This window comes from Triturus cristatus, chromosome 9, assembly GCF_964204655.1.
Source record: "Triturus cristatus chromosome 9, aTriCri1.1, whole genome shotgun sequence".
Classification (NCBI taxonomy): Eukaryota; Metazoa; Chordata; class Amphibia; order Caudata; family Salamandridae; genus Triturus; species Triturus cristatus.
In genome coordinates, this window is record NC_140592.1 from 589,940,615 (window position 1) to 589,964,705 (window position 24,091).

The 24,091-nt window shown below is 41.1% G+C and overlaps 1 protein-coding gene across 1 annotated transcript in view; it reads left to right on the forward strand.

Annotated features, from left to right (window-relative positions):
• LOC146798371 (SUN domain-containing protein 3-like) overlaps window positions 1–16,918 on the forward strand; it is a 69,408-nt gene extending 52,490 nt beyond the window's left edge. Inside the window, exon 5 of the mRNA XM_085625636.1 lies at window positions 16,437–16,918. Coding sequence (XP_085481762.1) covers window positions 16,437–16,604 — 168 coding nt within the window. The 3' untranslated portion in view covers window positions 16,605–16,918. The remainder of the gene's footprint in view (window positions 1–16,436) is intronic.
• The last annotated feature ends 7,173 nt before the right edge of the window (window positions 16,919–24,091 follow it).

Below are 24,091 nucleotides of genomic sequence, written 5' to 3' on the forward strand. Positions count from 1 at the left end.
ACGCCTGGGGTACGGTGCAGACATACGCGGGTTGGGGGGAGGCTGGGGGGGCCGTACGACTTGTAACCTGGGCACAAGTGTACCCAATGTAGGGGTCGTACAAAGTTCACTCCGTACGGGACATTTTCCATACGCTTGTGTATTCGGAACGGCGTTTTTTTTTAACGGATCGGAATCGGCACCTTTATAGTAACCTCACAAATTTCTTTGAGAGTAAATTCCAAGGCTAGGGGGAAAACCACCTGCTCCTCAATTGGCTGAGTGGAATTGCCAGAAACATATAAAACTTTAAAGTGGTTAACCCAAACCTTGGGGCTAGTGAAAGTAATAGCAGAGTTTTATTTAGCACCCTGAGACTTAATATGATTAGCCACTGCCCAGAAAGCCCTGGTATCTTTCGGTCTACAAGCCAAAACTAGCCTCCCCCAGGATTCATTTTGGATCTCATTGCACCTGTGTTGTTGGGTCACCTTATACTCTGCTCTGCACTGATGTATTTTACAGTTGTTCCTGGGCTTTCCCTTCAGCGCCTTATGTAAATTTGCCAAGGCCTTCTCGCTGATTGGTGAAACCATTTGGCTGTGTGATTCCTGGGTCTAATGGGCTTCATAAGCAAATGACTTATGTTTAGACCCAGCTGGGCGAATTGATTAGCCACACCCTGGTGGTCATCAGAAAGGGCAAGACATTTAAAGACTGTATTGAGATGATTAGCAGACAGATTTGACATAAGGGCTGGTATTTTTGTGTTTCCCCTATTAATTCAAGGAAGCAAGAAATGTGTCTGCATCAGAACCTCTGTAGAAGTGCTATTGGTAAGGAATCATGTTTAGCATCAAGCCACACAATCAGAGATATAAAGAGATGACTGGTTCTCTCTATGTTTAAAGAGAATCTGAATAACCCCAAGGTAGGTTCACTAATTAAAAGGCACAAAGAACATTCAAGAAATATGACCTCATACACATCACAGTACTTATCCATTACACAAAAATAAAGTTGGTGCCATGAACGCTATTCCCATATTCAAGTCTCCGCCGCTTCTAAAGTATCCTTGGATTCCTCCCTTTGTCTGATAATACCAACTGGTAACACGCCCTTTGTTCTTCATTAAAATGATTTGACCTTGCCAGTTCTTCATTAAAATGATTTGACCTTGCCAGTTCTTCCTGTCCCACTATCTCAGAACTGTAATTTGCTTTTCACTAACTAATGAATGTCTTTGGTCTGAACCTGCAGGGACGAAAACATGTCGAAAATAGCCTTCACGTTAAAATCAAATGTCTCAACTGTAGGCTTAAGACCCACTGTCAAGCTAATTTAACAATTTCTTTAATTGCATATTAGCTAGCTCTGCAACCTACATATAATCCCATAAATGAATGAAGGAATCAAACTATATTATGCTGTACTCTTAAATGTGGTACAATAAACTAAAACATGTATAATTAACCAAAAACGACAAATGGTAACAATTTATTAGGAAAGCATTGACCACACATATGACTAATTCTCACTAACCCCTGACGAATGCACTACATTAAATGCATTTTTGAGCACCACTTTACAATCTAAATGCATAGAAGATTAATATTAGCAATCCAGCTGTTTGTAAAAAGGAAAAGCATTAATATGCACACACATATATATATAAAAAATTCACAATGAATGCACGTTTTATACCTTTGGTGCACCATATCTCATTAGTATAATTGCATCACACGAGTACATAAGGCCAAATGTAAATATATATGGCGCCTAACCAAACGTAAAAGGTTGGAGCCAAAATTATGTTACTCCAATCCCTCTCTGTGATGGTGATCAAGATTACAATAAGACCAATCAAAACTTAGTGGTCTTGAGCATCTTTTGTCTAGGCTCCTCTAGAGGGTTCATATACTCATAATATTTGCTCTGACCTTTTACCTCCACATCTCCTCTCTTCCTCTTCACTCCCTGCACTCCCTGTCAAACTTGTGCAAGTTGATATCCTTTAAAGATCAAAAGTAGGAATATTGCATAAAGGGTGAATAATAAAAGATGTTTCAAACTAGTGCCCATTATTCAATTTCCCAAGCTTCCAAATCATCGGCCTATCAAATCAAATCCATTTCCAGTGGCTTCCCAAGCACCTGATGCTTCCAACTCTTTCAAATCCTTTGTCAACTCAGATATAGTCTTAATGTATTTCTCCAGATCCTTACTTTCGTCTGGGATAGAAGTACATCCTTGCTTGACATTTAACATTATCTAGAGACTCTGCCCTCCTTTGTAAGCAAAAGGTCCAACTCAAGTTGGTTTTGCACAACCATGGACCTCATCGCAATCATCTCAGTTTTTACAAGTAATAAGGAATTTGCAGTACTAGTAGACAATTTACCCACTGTTGTAGAGAGATTTCTAATTTTCAAATCATTGAGAATTACTTCCACAGATTGGATTATGATCAAAAAATATTTCCTACTACCTCTGCTACACTAACACCATGTTTAGTTCTGTATTTCTCTTCCCATACAGGATCATTAAAATGCTCCACAAAATAAATCTTCAGGAAAACTATGCCAAGATAACAGGTACCATGCAATCCATCAGGCAACTTAAAATACATATTCTGTTCACCAATAAAATAGACTCCAGGACCCACAGGATCCTGTCCCGCAACGAAACGAGAATTTTTCCCCCTCGCTTCAAATGTGCATTCACATTCGCTCTCTCCTAGAATCACGTATCTATATACCTCTGATCAACTTATATACACAACTTTCCTATGTGTTTCCAATCTAAAACTAGGGTGGGTAAATTTCCTTTTTCCTGAGGTTCAATTTCTTCACTACTCCACTCGTGATTTTTAAGAGGCTTATCAGGTTCATTTTGAGACTTTAAGTCTCTCAATCTATCCTCCACCAAAATCCACATCTTATATTAAACAGGTCAAATTAGATCAAAGTGCATATGCAGTGTCTAGTGAATTGAGTTAAACAAAATATTTGCCTGCAATCTCTGCACTTTTAAAATATGTATTTTTATTTAAATGTTTCATAGGGTGAACTTGTGGAAGAACTACATCATAATTCAAAAGTTTATATTGGAAACTGCCTTCTCCATAAAATATACTTAATAGAAGACTGCAAGAAATACCATATGTCAGAGGGAGAGAGAATGACAGATAATTCCCTCTGAAGCAAATGTGGGAAACTGAGTACAGACATAACAACTTCTAGCATTCATCTTATCTATATACTCATAAAGCAATCTAAAATATACATTTGAGGTATAATCCCCTCTCGATACATCTGTGTGTAATTTCCTAACCTCCCATACTGCATGTTACTATCAGAAGAATGTTTGCGTAATTGGGGCAACAGTAGATTTTTAAATTCGACTGAGCTTTCTGCAGCTGAATATGACCCTATAAACACTATAACTAATACTACAACTAAAGCCATTAGTGTGCTTGCTATGATGTATCTATGACTACTGGTATTAAAATTGGCTTCCGTTACTTCTTGGAATCTAAACCTTGGGTGGAACGTAGCAGCTGCAGAGGCTTGTCTGTCGGTTTTCAACTGCGCAAACAGCAAAAACTATTTTCAAACGATATACAGAAATCTTCATCAATCTTCATTCGCCCTACTTTGTGCTCTTCTAAAGGACAACCATAGGCTCCTTTGACTCCCTAGGTTCTCTGTACTCTTCCTTTCTTCCATACCAAGTTTATACATTTCTTTAGAAATAAACAGTTCTAGTTCACTCACTATTATTCCAAGTATGGAATGCTTCAGTTCATCAACTAACACAGGAAACTCGTTTACATCCAAAAAGGGAAATTCAGCCACATCAAAGATAAGATGTCTCAAGGCACTTTGTCTTGTCAACAAAGGAAGTTCAAAGGGAAGATCAAACTGGGGATCAAGTTCCTGAAGTTTCACTTCAACTTTCACAATGATTCTAACATTCCCATATCTAATTCTCTCTGTCATTTACAAGGAAGTATGTCAGTTAAGGGGATGAGCACATCTGGCAGGGCACTCTTGCTCGCTTTGATCTCCTGAGTGTTGTATTTTCTTCTCCTTCACTCAGATCTGTATGCTCTGTATCCTCTGGGATAATTGAGAGAGCCTTTTCTTCTTGCCGGACTAGTCTCCCTCTCTCCTGCCTTCTCAGGCAAAGGCAAAATTCTCCTGCTGCCCCTTGCGGTTATCTAGTACTAGGCTCGTCATCAGGGTCTGAGTCTATCTCTGTTATGACCACTGGAGTAGTATCTCCTTCACCAGTTTCATCATCCAACTCTCTAGAACCCTCCTCAGGCCAATCACTTGCTATTTCAGTTTCTGTCTGTTCACCTCCAGCTTGATTAACCTGCTCCGATGATATGTAGACCACCATTGGCTCCTCTGGAAGAGGTGCTGTTATTTCATCAAGGGGATTCGGAACCCTGCGAGTATGGGCAGCATAGATCCAATTTGAGAAACCTCTGCACCTCACAGCAGTTGTAGTCATGAGTATGACTTTGTATGGCCCTCGTAGATGAGGCTCCAAGCTTGACTTGTGTACATGCTTCTTCACCACCACCCAGTCTCGGCCATGGCACTGCTCCTGGTTTGGTGAGGCTGTAGCAGGTTCAACCTGATTGGTCACAGAATGCACCACGTCAGCCAATCCTCTGAAGTAATCTAGTGTCAGGCTATCAGTAATGTTCACAAGCACATTTCTAGTACAGCTGACAGTCTCATTGCCCTTCCCATGATGAGCTCATTGGGAGACAGTCCTGTCCTATGATTAGGTGTGCAGCGCAGACTAACAACGGCAAAGAATCTGGTCATTTCAAAGACATAGAAGCACACACTTTGGCAAGTCTTTATTTCTGCGTCCCATTAACCTGCTCCACAAGACCTGAAGCCTCAGGTCGGCAACTACAATGTAGTCTCTGTTCAACCTGCAAGGCAGCACACAGCATCTTCAGCACTTCACTATTGAAGTGCATCCCTCGGTCCAATTCCAAAGAAGTTGGGAAGCCGTACCTTGGTATCAACTTCCTCCACACCAGCTCTGCTACTGTAAGACTATCCTTCCTTCTGGTGGGATACGCCTCAACCCATTGTGAGAAAATGCACACCTCAACCAACAGAAATCTCAACCTGTTGCACATAGGCACCTCAATAAAGCCCATTTGCACCCAGTTGAAGGGACCACCTATGTGGCTCAATGTCACTACAGATCTTTTCCCTACATTGTTCTGTTGTCACACAACACATCTATGACGTAACGCTTCTGTCATCAACCTGAACCGTGGATTAAACCATGTTTGGCAAAACAATCTAACCACGGCATCCCTCCCTACATGCTTCGGACCATGGCAATGTCTAGCCATTGGCGGCAACAAACCATTTGTCAACACAGGTCTGCCATCTCCTGAAACTCATATTTCATCTTCATCTCTTTTAACACAACCTGCGTTTACCCAGCTCTGCTGCTCTGCTTCTGACACCTCTTCTTGTAACCTCTTAACTTCTTCCCAATCATCAGCTGCTGTAAGCCAAATATTGTAATTGGTCTCATCTGTTTGTTTGTTCATTTACATACTCTCCATTAAATGTGCAAGCATTGTAAGCACAGTACCTTGCAAATTTGTCCCCATATCTTTTGCCGACTGTCACATAGTCATCTCCTTCCACTGTGCAGAATATTTTATGACCACAACTTGCTCAGGCAATTGCAAAACGTTTTCTTACCTGTTCACCATTACGTATAGGGGATCCTGATGACGTCATAAATCCCCTCTGGGGCCATAACTGTCCGAAATTGTGCACCACACCAAAGCAGGATTGACTATCTGTAAGTATAGTCACCTGTTATCAATATGTAACATAGCATGCTCAGGTAAGAGCAATCAATTCAGATACTTGTGCGGAGACTACACTTTGAAGCCAAGCAGCTTCCACTACTCCTGTAATGTTACAGACTGCATAAGCAGCTCTCAAATTTCCTTAGTGATCTCATAAACATGAGTCATCTACAAACAATACGTAATCAGATTCAGGTAGTTGTTCATCTTGTATATCTAGTCTTGGCTTGGTGCATAGTTTAGTGACATTGAGACAGTCATGCTCCACTTCACCATCATCATTGTCATTCTCAGTAAGGGGTAGCAAAGTGTCAGGATTCAAAACAGAACACCTCTTTAAGGACACATTTTCAGCCACCAGTATGATCAGCTCATATTGGGTCAGGCTACTGTTTATGAGGTGCTGTGTCCTTGTTAACAACATTTTGACAGAATGAGGAACATATACAGTTATGGGATGACCCATTAGTATACTTCCACACGTTTTGATGCTGACACCTGTTTCTGCCACCGCTTTAAGGCAACCAGGCAGCACTGCAACTACTGGATATAACGTGGCTGAAAGTAAGGAACTGGTCTTCGGGCACCTCAATGTTTCTATGTTAACACTGAAAGAGCACAGCCCTCTCTTTCACTGCAAAAAAGTTAAAAAGCTTTGTTGTAATCAGGTATTCCTAGTGCTGGGGCACAGCAGAGACTTTCTCTCATCTCTAGGAAATCCATCAAATAATCATTGTCCCAAGGCACTGGATCTGACACAATCTTCCTCTTACCTGAGCATGCTATTTTATAGATCGATTAGAGGTGTCTATATTGTAAGGCTTGGCCATAAGGGAAAGGTTGGGGAGCCAACCATTCCCCAAACCATACTGACTTCTTTCTGCGTTGTTGGCAGATTCATTTGCATGATTGCTGAAATTCTCTTTTGTGACACCCTTCTCGCACCTTTCTCAATATGATGACTAAGATGTGGCACTGCTCTCAAACAGCAGTGCAATGTATTAGGGGACACCTTATGTCCATTCTCAGCCAAGTGGTTTAGCAATGCAATAGGGTCAGTTTTGCATGCTTCATGAGTATTTGATGCATGTAGCAGGTCATCAACATATTGGACTAGGAAAGAGTTACAAGGCATGATGAGAGTCTCCAAATTCTTCTTGAGAATCTAGTTAAAAATGTAAGTGCTATTCATATACCCTTGTGTTACTCAGCACCATGCCAAAAACACGGCTGCCGAGCCTGAAAGCAAAGAGGAACTGACTGTCCTCATGTAAGGGTATGCAGAAAAATGCCTAGCACAAATCAATAACAATATACCACTCAGCTTCACATGGAATTTAAAACAATATTACAGATGGATTCAGTACCACAGGACATTAGGGAATCAGAATATCATTGCTCTTGCGTACTAAGTGGTACTTACCACTAGGCTGATGCAGGTCCATATTAGGGGAGATACATGGACTTCCCATGGTCTTGTTCAGTATAACTTGTTTAATCATTGTCTAAATCACTGGAATTATCCCAGCAATCATGTCAGGGGTCAAATTATACTGCGGTGTTCTGGGATACTTCACATTTGGTTTCATCTGTATACTGAAAGGCTCAAATCCTTTACTGAGCCGAATATCCTTTCCTAAACAATCCCAAATGTCTGGTCTCATTGAATCTCTGAGATCTAAAGGAAAATCTTCTGTCATTATCGGATACATTCCAATAATCAAATTCTGATTTGCTAACTCAAAGGCAATGTCCTCATCACGGGTTTGTAGCTCTATTTCTTTCGGGGTACAGTATATGGTGCAGTCCAGTGTTCACAACTTCTCTAATTCACTTCAAATTTGAATGCTGTGGATTCATTCCCAAATTTGCATCTTCATCCCTGGTATTCTCATATTTTCCATATCCTGATCACTAAAAGAGAGTCAGTAGCTCTTCTGTATAGCCTTTGTTGGCTCCAGATCAACTTCATATTTCTGAGCTAATTCGGATAATTTGTCATGGGCTTGTCTTGCTCTCTTAGGAACATCCTTACTCATTAACAACAGTTCACTCTGCTGATCAGTTTCTATTTGATCCAGTGCAAGACAACCACTTATCATTTCATCTATTTCCGACTTCAATTTTCCCACATCCACCAAGTTTATTTTCATGGTGGACTGAAGAGTTCCCTGGCTCACGTCTGTACTCCCACTTTCATTTACTTTAACATTAAGGACTTTCAAAAAGTCTTCTAATTCCTGGAAGTGTTCTGCTATGTATATTTAAAAGTGGTTCCCAAGTAAATGAACCCAGATTTGGTAAACCCAGTAGTGACCTTAAAGGTTAAAATCCAGTCATGATGCACGGATGGGTCTGCACTTGCACCACAAGCAGAACTTTTATTAATCACACTTAAAGGACCAAATTCTGCCACCCTCTGACTCATGGGTGTAACTTCTAGTGATTGTTGTTGACCGGGGACAGCTGGGTTTTGAATCCCATTTCCCCTTGTACCAGGTTTATATATAGAAACCAATGGTCCAATGGAAACTGTAAGTGTATCTGGGACTGTACAAACAGTTGGGGTCCCAAAAACGCAAGCCCCTGAATTTCCTCCTATCTTTTTTTGATTCACTGTATTAGTCCCCATCACATTCTGGTCCTTCTTCACCGGAGAAATCCCTACCATATCAGGACTCATACTTACTGGTGCAGTAGGCAATCCAGTATTCTCATCTGCAGCATCGCTCCCACCTCCCACTGCTCGAATATCATTATACAGAGATGGTTGGTCAGACATCAATATATCTAGAAGACTGTCACTAGTATTGATATCTCTGTCTTCATTTTACACTCTGGACTTTTTTGTTATATTCTTCTTTCTCTTTTCAGTCCCTCTTTCCACTTCTCTGTTTTGTAATAATGGGTACATTTTCACTCCTTCTAACATGTCAGTTTTCCATCTTTTCTGCTTTGCATCCCAACTCACATCTGCATAAGTATGCACTGCTTTTTTCGCTTGCCTCTGATATCTCTCGTTTTCTCTGGAATGAGCATCACGCTCCCTAGCGTTAAGCACTTCAAATGGCACGGGTCTAGGTTGTGGTTTCATCTGATATCGAATTTTCATCAAATGTGTCTGCATCAGAACAACTGTAGAAGTTCTGTGGTAAGGAATCATGTATAGCATAAAGCCACATAATTAGAGATGTCAAGAGAGGTCTGTACCTCTCTAAGTCTAAAGGAAATTTGACTAACCCCAAGGTGGGTTCACTAATTAAAATTCACAAAGAACATTCGAGAATATGACCTCATACACATCACGGTACTTTTACATTACTAAGAAATAAACTTGCTGCCTTGAACACTACTCCCATATTCCAGTCTCTGGTACCAAAGTGTCCTCGGATTCCTTCCTTCATCTGATAGTACCAACTGGTAACGCTCCCTTTGTTCTTCAATAAAATTATTTGACCTGGCCAGTTCTTCTTCTCCTCACTATCTCAGAAATACAATATGCTTTTCATTAACTAAGGAATGCCTTTGGTCTGCACCTGCAGAGGAGAAAACATGCAGAAAGTAAACTTCACGTTAATATCAAATGACTCAACTGTAAGCTTAAGACCCACAGTCATGCTAATTTTAGCAGTTTCTTTAAATGCATATCAATTCTACACCTACATATAATCCCATAAATGAAAATCTTTAATGAAGGAATCAAACTATATTATACTGCACTCTTATAAGTAGCACAATAAACTAATACGTATATTATTAACTAAAAACGACAACTGGTCATAATTTGGAAAGAACGCATTGAACACATATATGACTCATTCTCACTAATCTCTGGCACATGCACTGCATTAAATGCCTTTTAGCACATCACCTTACAATCTAAACCTACAGAAGATCAATATCAGCAATCTAAATGTTTCTAAAAAGGAAAATTGTTTATATGCACACACATGTATATCAAAAACACACAATAAATGCACTTTCCATACCTTTGGTGCACCATATCTCATTAATATTGTTGCATCACACGAGTACATAACGCCAAATGTAAATATATATGTCGCCTAACCAAACGTAAAAGGATGGAGCCAAAATTATGGTACTCCATGTTCGCTATATTCTTTCCCCAATTCCTCCCCCATAGGTCCAGTCCATTAGATCTCAAGATGCAAAAATGTGATCAATGACTGATCCATACTCCCCCCTCACAAAGGTGTGTTTGCTTTTGAGGGGCAGAAAGAATACTTCAGTTAACTGACATTAATGAAGCCAAAAAATGTGATAAATTGGGAAAGTGCTTGGGCTCTCTGGTCCTTGCACAGGCATACATGCCCTGGGCTGATAGTATCAACTAGAGTGTTAACATTATCTTCCTGTGTGAGCCCCTGTTTTATGCTAAAACAACAGCCCAAAATAAGCTGGTACCCTTTGAGCAAAGGAGCAAGTTTATCATCACCTGTGATAAAATCATAAAGCATTTTAATTATAGCACTAAAGTCAGACCCAATTCACCCATTATAAAAGTTAATAAAATACTCAAACCATTAGGCTAGGTGGATAAAAAAACTAGCACTAAAGTGATATCAGTGCAAACCAGGCTAATTTTACTCACTAGGGTTACTCTAAATCAAGAAGTTAGCCCTACCTTTGCCCTGACAGAGGGAGATGGAACTGCTGAAACTGAATAGGAAACATAGCTGTTCAGAATAAGTCATCAGTGGCACAAGTCTCATGAAGAAAACTAATATCAAAATTATATATAAAGGTAACCCAATTCTCACTGGCAAGGCTAGCAATGTTCCAAAAAAGTATTTTGACCTCTTGCGTGATGTCTTGGTTGAGATTCCTGCTCCCATGTCTAGGCTTCTAGATTTGGAGTTGGCCATTGTGGGACAATCAATATTAGCTATATCGCTGGCTGGTTTCAAGCCACAAACCAAATGGCCTACTCTATAGCTGGCTTCCGGGCCTGGGCACGGCTCAGACCCCTGACAGACACTATGTCAAATCAAATCAAATCAAAACCAGGCTTTATTCGATTTTAGAAATTAAAATCATAAAAGCAGACATATTGATAAAAATAACAATTAAAAATCAAGACATAGGTTACATATAAAAAGCGTCATTACGCATCAAATGGAAATGTATTCAAGGTAATAAAGATGAGTTCATGTAAACCATGTAAAATTTCTTAGGCAATGGTATCGCCCTGACTAGATCAAACCTGTAACGGATTTAACAGTTTAGTTGTTTAAACATTTCCTGACTCGTAGCACACCCTTTAAAAAGCCCACCCCCTCCTTCCCATTCCCTTGTTCTGACCCCCCCCGTTTGCTGGTTGGCCGCCTCCTACCTAAATTTCTGATGCAGGTGCAGTGGCGAATGGCTTTAGCGCGAACACAGCGCAATGAGGACAGAGTGGTTCCTAATCTGTTGTTACTGTGCCATAACCTGCATGCTGGTTGCTGAACTACGCAATACCCAATAAGATACTGTTGGAAGCTGGTGAGCCTATACCGCACAGCATCTAGCGGTTACCAGTCCTCTCATGCTATACCTACTGCAGACTATGAATGGGGTATTATAGAGGGCATGATGGAAGGTATACCTATGCGCTGTTCGTTTGGCTTGACACGGTATGTTGAGATGCACTGCTTGTCATGGCTGAATTGTACGATATGCTAGACAAACTGCATGCGGATACAGCTACGCTCTCATGGGAATGTATAACAACTGTGGCATTTGAGATCTTTAGAACGTAGGGTCATTGGCCCTTAAGGGCGAGCTTGGTGAAGTTCAATTAGGTTGAGCTAGCTTGACAAATGTTGTAATATTCCAAACTTGCCTGTCGGACAGATGGCTCGCGCAGGGCATAGTGCCTTTAAAGTGGAACCTTTGCTAGTGACTATCTGCTCATAGGCCTGCTCCCGGGGTATCGCTAGGGTCCTCGGGCTTCCCTGTCTTTGAATTTGCTCTCTGAAGTGTGTAAGCTGTTCGCTGCCGGCCTATAAGGTTGTAGGCGCGTAAGCTGTGTAATGCCTCTTGCACGACCTGTTAAAAAATTAATAAACGTTGGTTAACAAAAAGCCCATCACTGAGCCAGTACAGTAACAATTTTCCAACTTCTGTAAGTACACAAGGGCTGGGTGGCATTGCCTCCATCCACCTTGTTTTAGGAAAGGGATCAACCATCTGTGTCTTTCATTAACATAATATTTACAAAATAAAATGACGTGTAATGTGGTTTGCGGTGAAATGTTATTACATGGGCAGCAGCTATGTCAATTATTATCAGCCATTTGCCCCAAAGGCGCAAAGTGATTCGGAACATGGATATTATAGGGGGATGGTTGAGGTGGCTTAAGACCATAGGAACCATCCCAAATTTGAGGATATTTAATCACGTCTCTATAAAAATAACCAAGAGGTGAAATCTTGATAATGCCAGGCTTATGTTGAACTTGGAGGAAAATCCTAATCAGATCACCTACAGTTCTCAGATTTCTGAAGGTAACATTAACACAAATTCTTTGTGCATACTCCTCAATCAAACCCACCCACCTTGCCATAAGAACGTCAGTAAATATTTTGCCCTGACACCTCAAATTCCCATGGATCCAATAAAAAAAGTGTGAATTAGGTCCACAATAGACTCAGTTGCGTCCGTGTGTGAAGTTGGACCATTAGCTAGAATGATGACAAATGGGCAGTCTGCCAGTGGGAGAGCTCACCTATAGGCAAGACCTGGGTCCGAGCTCACCTTCCTATAAGATGTTTGGGGATTTACATGTGGTCTCCGAGCCCCTGCTTGTGGGCCAGGTGCCTCATTGTCCCGCAAGGAACAAGATGTAGCTAGGACTCTCACGCAGGCTCCATTAGTTATATGAAAGTCCTGCCGCCTCACCCCCCCTCCTGTAGGCAAGGCTCTTGTACAGATCACACAGTTTCTTCTTGATACGCCCAAGGGGATCATACATACCCTTCAACTTAGAATCCAAAAAAGCCTCCACATCCATTCTGAGTTGGACAAACACCCCCAAAAGCCTCTTTCATTGAACCAATAATATCCGGCGGCAGATTCCCTGTTGAGCTAGGTTGAGTTGAAATAGCGGTATACTTACAAATGACCCCTCGCTTCTGATAGCCAAAAAATAGATTTGATAGCCTGCTCAATAGAGGAAGATGCACCTTTCTGCTAATCACTCCCCACTAGCTTAGGTTGACACTTTGTGACACAAAGGTTCCCCACTCAAATCAGAATTTTCAGCTAACTGGCTAGTGGAGGCAGCTTGCAAAATATGTGTGCCCCCGCAATCAATGAGTGCTAAGGCATTTGGCAATCATCTTTCAACGGTGCAAATCTCTTTATTAATAGCGCCCACTGCCTTTTCAAAAAACCCTTTGAGTGTGCTGACCTTTTTTTTGCAGATGCCCCCTTCATATTGGGATCCAGTTTTTGCCTAACCATCCTTTCATGCTGAAGGGCAGGTGATAATAGAAAAAAATAAAATGTTGCTAAAATGCACAAGACACATTTAAAGAGTGATCTAAAGGCAATCAGGATGAACAATTAATAGTATCTTTGACAACAGGTCGACGGGGGTGGCCAAGCCCAGATTCTAACAGGCTCTGACGGCCCTGCTCTTCACCTGGGCACGTGTCTGGACGTGCCCTCAGGCAGACAAAGCTGTTAAATAGTCAAAAAACTTTATTTCGGACAAAATGTCCTAGAAAGTGCATACACATAAGTAAAAAGAATAGAGTTATACATGCAGTTTCAAATTTAGAAAATCATCGAATCATTGAGTCATAAAATTTGGACAGAGATAACACGATTTTTGTTAGAGAGTTCATGGAACAATAAATATATAAATTAGACTAAAAAGCATTTTTCAATAAAAATAGGAAAAAAGAAAAAAATCCTATGTTTAAAACTAATGCATGAATGATGAATAAAAGAAATACAATTACAGCATAGAATTACACAATCAAGTTACATTTTGGGATCTCAGATGAGCCCTTCTAGTGCACCATGCCGAAAATAAAAAACCGGCAACCGAATAAACTATTGGGATACCAGTATCAGATTTCAGTATCCTAAATGCTTCAGAACAAGACCTGGTGCCAAGATTCCTGCAGATCTGAGCCAACCAGCGACTCCTTGCCTTCTGGTATCCAGCACAACAGAATAAAACGTGCAGCTCTGTTTCCTCGGGGTAATCACACATAGGACAATGGGTCGGATTTTGTTTACTCCATTTAGATGTAAAACAACGTAATGGGAGTACCCCGTATCTGAATTGTAAATAGAGCTTCCTGGCTGCAGGTGGAGTAATGAGATCAATTGCCGGTTCAAAGCAAAAAAATGCTTTGATTTCTAAAAAGGCACTAGTACATTTCCCAATCCTAGAGGAATTATTAAATTGAGCTAATCTGTGATCACTATAGCAAGCCTTCATTTGACCCTTTGATATTGATAAACAAGCAGACTCGGGATGAAGCCAACAATCTCCAAGACCCAGGCTAGTTAGGAGAAGTCTTATATGGTTGAACCACGGAATTTTCAAAGAACCACAAGACCTTAGTACCTCTGTGAGCTCCTCCCTATAAGGTATAAGCTCGGGAGTTGTCCACAGGCGTCGCCAATACATAATAGGTTTAAGTCCTACAACTTCATCTATTGGCATTATGCCTGTGTCTAGGCGTAACGGGACCCAAGGGGTACTACGGGGCAATCTAAATAATTGTCTTAGATATTGGTTCTCCACCTGTAATAATTTTGGCGTGTTTAGGTGGCCCCATAATTCTGCACCATACAATGCTCCACCCCTTGCCTGGGCCCTATAAATTTCCACAGCTGGACTAACATTTCTTTTGCTGGAATTGTTAAAAACCTTCATAATCCCTCCTGAGGTTTGTGCTAGTTTTAATGTAGATTTTGTAATATGTGCCCCCCAATCCATAGACTCAGTAATTGTAAGTCCCAGATACACAAAAGATGACACCCTTTCGAGCGGTTTACCATTTAGGCATGGATTGGGACGTGTGCTTTTTGGACAATTAAATGCCATAAATTTTGTTTTCTGAAGGTTTATTTCTAAGCCACGATCCCTACAAAACTCTTCGAATTTATCCAAAACCTTTTGTATCCCCATGGCTGATTTAGCAACCAAAAGGGTGTCATCGGCAAACATCATAGCCGAAATTCTGCGAGTGGCTAACTTGGGGGCATCTAAATCTTTTGCCGCTGACAGGGTATCAATTAGGCCGTTAATGTAGAGACTAAACAGGGTGGGTGCGAGAACGCAACCCTGTCTTACTCCACGATTAATTGGAATAGGAGCAGTAAGATTACCATCCTTTCCATACCTAATTTGGGCGTAATTGCATTCGTGTAAACGTTTAAAAAGATGTATTAAATAAATAGGAACCCCCATCCTTCCTAAAACAGACCATAGTTTCTCTCTCGGGACCAAGTCGAATGCTGATCTAAGATCAACAAATATTAAATAAAGACTACCCCCCTGTAAACAGACAGTTTTCCAGTATAATAATTGCAGTCTTAAGACTTGGTCCAGAGTTGATAATTTTTCTCTGAAACCAGCCTGTAGTATAGACAAAATATCCCTCTCCTCCATCCATGACTGTAGTCTGAGGAGGAGAACTCTCGCAAAAAATTTTTGGGGGATGCCTATCAGACTTATAGGTCTGTAATTGGTCGGAAGAAGTGGGGAACCCTTTTTAAAAATCGGAATTATTTCCGCACCTAACCAACTTTTAGGAATCTTCATGCCTTGCATAATTGCATTAAATAGCACCTGACCAGCCCCAACACACAGCCCCTCCTCCTCAATGCGGGCCATATGGACGATGAAGTCCAGCTGGGGAGCACCTCTCCCGTACAGAGCTGTGTCCTGCGCTGCTGGCAGGCAAAGCTCTTAAATAGCACCAGATGGGCGTGAACACAATCCTTCCTCCTCCTCAATGCGGGCTTTATAAGCGATGAAGTCCAGCTCTGGAAAACCTCTACTTTACAGAGAAGCGTCTGCGCTACAGGCAGGCAAAGCTGTTAAATAGCGCCCGACCGGTGCGATCACACAGCTGTCCCCCTCTTCCTTGCGGGCTTAACGGGCGATGAAGTCCAGCTTGAGAGCACCTCTCCCATACAGAGCAGCATTCCATCAAGTCCTGTTGTCCAGAAATGTATCTTTCTCCTCATTGCTCATTCAGTCTCTCAGGCATGGAGACTCTGACCTTTGAAAAGGTTTTTATTTTGTTTTCTAATGTCTGCCTCAAACTTGTTCCTGTAAATTGTTTCCTGCAACTCTAGGACAGATTTCCCTAATTCATCAGTAGCTGTTGGTTAAGCCCTTTTGATTGTTTGTCCTGCTATTTTACAACAACACTAATAAGGGTGGTGTTGTTATTAAATGTCTTAATAGTCAGATGTTGTCAACCACTAACTGATCTTTGTCCTTGTGGATTTATCTTCTGTTTTTATAGTACTAATTGTGATCTGTTCTTCAATTCCGAGAGATTAAGGTATACATAAAAGACATTTTGGTACAATTTGTTTTCCTTTTTGTATTAGGAATATACAGGAACCTTTGAATTCATTCAGCTCCGAATACTGAGCAACTGGGGCGAACGTAAATACACCTGCCTCTACAGATTTCGAGTTCACCAGGAACTTCCAATGCAACTACGGACCACCGAAACAAAAGAACAAGAGACAACAAAAACGTCATCCGTTCCATAGTAAAATGTTTGTACTATCAAATAAAAAACACCCAGGAAGTTGACACTATGGCCAATTGTAAAATGTTTTACATACAACAATGTCAAACAATAATTTAGCAGGAGAACCACTGTAGTCCAGTTTTATTAATAGTTGTATGGTGGGCATTGATAAGGTGGTGAAATAGGATGTTTTTTGCCACAAAAGTGAAGATTTGTGAAAAGAATATATGTAATGTGTTTCAAAATCACTCAACAACACCAGTGGTTTTATCATTAAAGGTAGTCTTTCTTCCAGTCATGTGTGATTCTTCCCAACCCCTGGAGCCCACTCTACATCCTGTACCCCATAGATATCATAACAATAGGTATTGTACTCCTGTGATGATTAGTGTTGTGGGAGATGTTTTCCATCTTTCCATTAAATGTAGTATAAATTGAGTTTATCCTACCGTAGATTGTGTTTACAATGTCCTCCATCTTGCACCAACATCACAATGTATAGTGTGATGATTATTGCTGTCCCTTTTGTTCAAAATAAAGCAAATCTGGGATCTACACTAATAAACAGCACGCGTTCCCAGTGTCTTTCTCGCACCACACATAACCATAGACATGTCAACCATCCCAGGCTATTCCTATAGAACGTATTAATTATATTGCTCAAGTAAAATGTGAAAATGGCTAAAATCCAATATATTACTACCATGAGGAAATCTTTGAATGTATTTCATAGTGAAATGTTTCTTCTTGCTTGTTCCCTATTGGTGCTTCCCATGAGAACCCTGTACTTGTGTAGAATGTATGAATGTCTGTGTATAAAGTCTTATAAAAGGATATGTGGATTTCTGTATTCAGCAGACCGATTTTGCCTCGCCCTTGGAGGACAAATTTATGCTGGATTTCACCTAGAACTGCCTTGAGTTCTCTGTACTTACGATTTGTTTGCTTTGCTTCAAAATTGATATGGCATGTTCTGTGTAATCTGCTTCTAAATTCTTTATATATTTATTTTTTATTTTAAGCAATTTATTGAGCGCGCAAATACCCGAGGGTACAAAAACATATTCTTGCTTTTACAAAAGGCCTAAATCAAAGGATCAGTGTGAGTATATGATGAAATTCTTTACTCCTGTAACTAACAAGAGCATTACTAATCAGAGCATGCATGATGTAAACTGCAAAATTAACAAAAAGATGAGAGGGTATGGCAGATGCACTAAAGGATAGCGATAAATGACAAAAGAGGAGAAAGGAAAACATAGTGCAGAACATATCACAGGGAAAGACAAAGATATTTTAAGGGGTCCGCCTCCAAGATTAAACATTGATATAATCAAGAAGGGATCTTTATGTACAGTACGGCAGCCAGAGGGAAATGAGACAGTGAGAAACTGGGATGGGGAAAGTATGAGCATAATTATTTAGTTAAGGGAAAAACGTTTGTAATTGTAGAGGTGGTTATAAAGGGTATCTATTATGTGTGCGGTTATGCAGCTTATTTCCAGCAATAACACAACTGCACAAGTAGTTGTTTGCAGCTCTAGCCTTCTTAGGATTTATCATACTAATGAGCTAGATTTTCCCCCTGAACAATATATAATGCAAAGTAAATGCAGCTTCAAACAAATTCTCAGGGATATTTTTGGAGCACTCCTACTGTCTATCGGAGTGGCATGAAATGATGTAAAGATCAGAAAATGATCCAATTCATAAAGCTTTATTCGGTGCATGAAAAATGACCATAAAAGCACAACCATAATAATAAAACAAATACACTACAATATCAGATACAGCAAAATAACAATTCAAAAGCTACAAATAACAAATAGTACAAGCTTAAAAACACATACTTTTCCTGGCCTTGATTGAATGAATTTAAAACTTGGCAGTTAAAAAACAGATATCGGCGTTTTGTAGGTTAAAAAGTAAACTCATTGCTTGATTAACTGTACGTATACCATATTTACAAAACATAGGTTTTAAATAGGCAATATGAAAATTCATATACAGTTTGCAGATAAGAAGAAAGTGCACAGTGCTCTGTTTAGAGATGCCATCACACATACAGGGCCCTTGTGGATATTTCATTAATGTTGGCAGTGCCACCAAATGATGAGCAATACCAAACCTCAATCTAGTTAACACAAACTTATGGGATGGCCTCGTTACACATACTAAATAGATGGGTAAACCTTCATCAAGCTTATACTTATTATAAAACAAAACAATAGATAGAGAACCATTAGCAATGGCCCGTTTTCTTGCTGTAAATGCCAAAAAATTAGTTTTCAACTCTTTTTTCGTAATTAAAGATGTTGCGTTAGGGTCCACCAAGATGTTTAAATTAAAAATCTCAGAAAAACATCTAACTACATATTTTAACCAGGGTATATTTAAGAATTTGTCCAGCGAGAGACAATCCTCGATGACCAATCTATTAAAGGTTTTTTCTTCTTGTAGCCAGATAGAACGCCAAATCATAAGTGGCCTCAAAGATAGTTGGTCAATAAGAAAATTAATATCAAGCTCTCGATGGATGAGGTCAGTACAAGCAGTGGGTGGTAAAGATAAGAGTTTTTAAAAAAAAGCATTTTCCTCTAACTGCAAAAAATGGGCAGGAAAATGTCCCCAAACACCCGCCCCATACAGAGCAATACTGACACACCTGGCTTGATAAATCTTAAGCATATCCGTGGTACGTCGGTCCCCAACCTTCGCAGCAAATCTAAAAACGCCATGGGCATTTTTAGCCATTTTGATACGAATATTTTTAAATTCATTTAACCATTTTCTATCATTAGAGAAGGTAATACCAAGATAACAAAATGTATCCACCTGAAGCACCTTATCCTTATCTATAAAAAAGGAAAAATTAGCAGATTTACTTTTCTTTACACTTTTGGCCCCAAAGGTCATAATATACTTTTTCTTCTTGTTGATAGTCAACGTCCTATCCTTAATAAAGGAAGAGAATCTATCAATCAGACGCTGCAATCCTAATGGAGTTCTAGAAAGTAGGACAGCGTCATCAGCGTATAATAGCACAGGCACGGGAGAACCTTTGATCAAGGGGGCATCTGCTGGGATTGTTTTTAAAATCGCGTCGATTCCGTTAATAAATAAGATAAAAAGGAGGGGGGCCAATACGCAGCCCTGTCTAATGCCTCTTTTTACACTGAATTTGGGAGAACATTCACCTTTGGTCCCAAAGCGCACACAAGTTTTTAAATTCCCATACAGTCTGGCCAGAAAATAAATTATTCCCTCTGGCGCCCCTAACTGTAACAGGGTGGACCATAAAATTGAATGGTCCACCAAATCAAATGCGCTGCTAAGATCCGCAAAACAAAGGTAGAGTGAGCCTAGCTTAGCATCTATATATTTCCCGATCAGAAGGTCAAGATTTAAACACTGATCAAGTGTACCCCTACCCTTTCTAAATCCGTACTGACTGTCAGCTAGGATACCCTTTTGCTCAGCCCATTCCTCTAACCTCACGAGCATAATTCTGCTCATGATCTTAACAGACGAGTCTAAAAGAGAGATGGGTCGGTAATTTTTGACATCGGACCTACTACCTTTTTTATGTATAGGAATAATAATAGATTCGCCCCAGGTTTCGGGGGGCACAGTACATATAGCAGCATTAAAAACTGTAGCCAAGAGAGCGCTCCATATATCGGGGGCCGTTTTATACACATCAATAGGGACCCCGTCTGGGCCCTGGGCTTTACCCCCCTTGCTAGCACAAATTCCGGATTCAACCTCACTAACAGTAATATTTAGGGGTAAGACAGGCCAACTAGTATAACAAGTGCCAGTACAACTGTTAGAATCAAAAATATTTGAAAAATGGGTAACCCAGCCGTCACTCGAAACATTGGAAGTTAGCATTGGGGTATTCTCATCCCTAATAAAGGGGGAATTGATAGTAGCCCAAAACAAAGTACTGTTAGATGATTCCGCTGCTTGATTGAGTGAGTCCCATGCCAGCTGCTGTAACTCTCTCTTCCTTCGCCTTAAAGCAAGCTTATAGTCCAGCCTTAATTTTACAACAGACTGAGTATCCCTAGGTTTTTTAGCAAGCGCAGTTTTTAATTCAATTAATGAACGGGTGCACACATGGTCAAACCATCTTGGGACATTGCTACATTGGCCCCCCTTGGATTTTGTAAATCTGGCCTCAATAGTTAAATTAATGTCCATAAAAGCATTTAAAACCTGCAATTCGTCATTAGAATTTTCAAAAATAATACTAATACTAGGTAAGCAGTCCCTCACAATAAGACCAATTAAATCACTGGCGTTATCCCCAGCCCATCTCAAACGAACACCATTTGGTCTATGTGATTCAATATTAGAGACCACAATGCCCGTTTCAACACAGCTATCAACCCAAAAAGTTGTTTCCAAAATAATCCAGTTGTGGTCGCTCAGGGTAGTTACTTCAATCCTAGGTGACGCACAACAGGAAGCAATATTAGAGGAAACAATCACGTGGTCAATAACTGAGCAAGAATGATGACCCTTGAAAGTAGGGATAATTTGTCCCGAATCCTCTCTCGGGAAACCAAGAATTTCTAAATCATAGTAACCCAAAAAAAATGTAATGAATCTCCATAGTTGTTATGACGAAAATGTAGGTGTTCCACTCCCACATCGTTGGTAAAACCACAGACATTTTCAGTTGACAGTTCACATAACGGGATATTGAAGTCACCAACCCAGCTAAAATCAAAAGAAACATTAGCTTCTGGGTTTAGATTTTCGATGGCACTAGCCCATTCGCGGACGACTACATCCCTGGAAATATCAAAAATATTATTATAATAATTAATCAGTAGGATATTATGGGCGTGTTCCTCTAACAACCAGAGAATCTGGGCATGTTCACCCACTGTTAAATACGTTTTTACTATGATTGGGCGATGGATTGACACTAATATTAACAGACCCCCCTTTGCTCTGCCAGGCCCAGTACCCTTTGCCACCAGATTATATGGCGCAAACCCCTCATAATTAATTTCATCCTTACACCATGTCTCCTGGAAGCATGCGATATCAAAAAAAATAATGAAATTCTGCCAGCCCGGAGCCTTCCCAGTAGATTTTAACCCTGCAACATTCCAACTGGCTATAATTATTCCATTGCCCTTTGTATTGACCCTAACTGGTGTAATAAATACAGTTGGAGAATTTCCTTCCATTAGATTTTCATTGACTGACCCCCTACAATCATTATCAGTAAAAACTTCCGCCGTAGGCGGCTCCGGAACCAGATTAACATTAATAGTTTCAGAGCCCCGCTTATACATAACCTTATATGGGGAAATCTGACTCTCCGGGTTAAGTCAGTCATTAGAATCCAAACTGTTGAGGGCATAAAAGCGATTATGCAAGGGAATGGCTAAACCCCGTTGCTGTATCGGCGGGGGTAGCCAGGACGAGTTATGATCATTAGGGGACATATTAATAAGGTGGCTATAGAAAAAGCCGAGGGGGTGTACACAAATACCATGATCGGGCAATGATAGGGAGGCTGATCTAAGCAGAACTGTAGTGACGTGTTGGGGATATTTAAAATTAACAATAACACAGTCACCTTTACAGGTCTTTCTAGAATTACCAACCCAATTGACCTTTCTTGTTGTTAAGATATCATTAGAGAGGGCCGTAGGAAATCCACATTGCTTATGCAACCAAGCTACAGTTTTGTTTTTCAGGGAATCATGAGATTCATACTGAGACTGGGGCATAAGTGAATCAACCCGTGGTACGTTAGTTAAAACCACCACATAAGGGGCACAATCTGGGGGAAGGTTAACAAAACCCTTTCTCCTTACCTCAGTCCAACCCACATTGCTGTCGGTTACCAGGGTAACCTGGTTTTCTTGGCTCGCAGTGTGCAGTTGGGCAGGAACAACTATTTGGTTGGCCCTGGTCCCCTCGACAGATGGTACTTCTAATTGATTAACCTTAGACCCCTCTGCAGATGAAATTACTACCTCTTTCCTTACGTTGTGACTTACATCGGTAGTCATTGGAATACCTACCCGAGTGGTGTATGTATCCAAGAGATTAGCCAATCTAGTTACTTCTACCGAGATCTGATCTAATTTAGCCACCAACGGTAAAATAATCTTATCAAGCTTGGAGTCAATATAGCTAAAGAGCAAATTAAACTGCTCAGGGTTCAACTGGGCATGACACTCTCTTTCTTGAGTCTCATCCCCCCCACCTATACTTGTAGAAGGTAATTGAACTCTCTTAGCCTTTTTGTTTCCCCCTCGTTTTATAGGTATTTTCCAGCATGCCCTAACGGCTCTACACACCGGGACAGAATCTCCAGGATGGTCAGAAGAGTCATTTACCACCAGCTGACTGGGAGTCATTAACACTAGATCATCACTGTTAATCGGCTGGGGATCGTGATCAGGACTAACATCTAACACTGGTACACCTGGGGAGATTGACAAGGTAGGCGGAGAAGCTGGAGGGCTACCTTGGCTGAGGGAGAGTCGGCGTTCATAATTAATTTCATTAACAACTTTCAGTAGATAATTATCTAGTGAAGTAGGCCCTGCAGAGGTTTTGATAGATTTTTGTTTGGACATGCTTACGACTACAAACGCACCCTAGTGCACAATTGGTAAAAAATCACGCACCCAAGCTATCATAAATTGCACAACAGACGAAAATAAACAAAATACAAAGCAATAAATCACCAATGAGGCTAGTTTGGTGCCCCAAACACAATGAGAAATGGCATTGGTATGATAAAGGGAGACTCACAATCGTGCATCAACCCTGGCAACATACGCCAAGGTCCATGGCCCTGCCCTGCCTTGTACGGCCACAGACGGCTTCGCCCGGCTCGTCCCGCTCGCGTCCCGCGTAGCGGGGCTCAGCGCTGCTTAAATGCGCCTCCTGGCGCCGGCGCAGTGTAGGTAGAGCACGTCGCCGCTGAGGCTGTCGGGAATTGAAGTCCCGTGATGGCGGCGGCGCTGCTTGCGGCTGCAAATGACTCCTGGCAGTGGCGGTGCTGCTTACGGCTTCGTTTGACTCCTGGCGGTGGCGGTTGCAAATGACTCCTGGCAGTGGCGGTGCTGCTTACGGCTTCGTTTGACTCCTGGCGGTGGCGGCGTTATCAGCGTGGTAAGTCCCCCCACTCCGACGGCCTCAGCGCTGCTTAAATGCGCCCCCTGGCGCTGGCGCAGCGTAGGTAGAGCGCGCCGCCGCTGAGGCTGTCGGGAATTGAAGTTCCATGATGGCGGCGGCGCTGCTTGCGGTTGCAAATGACTCCTGGCAGTGGCGGCGCTGCTTACGGCTTCGTTTGACTCCTGGCGGTGGCGGCGTTATCAGCGTGGTAAGTCCATTTTAGTTGATAGCCTTGCCATTAAAGCTGCAGGTGCTTTAACAGTAATAAATGAGGAATTGCTTGCAATTTGAGCTATGATTATGTAAAATCGCATTGAGTTGAATTTACTCCTCATGAAGGAAGGCGGA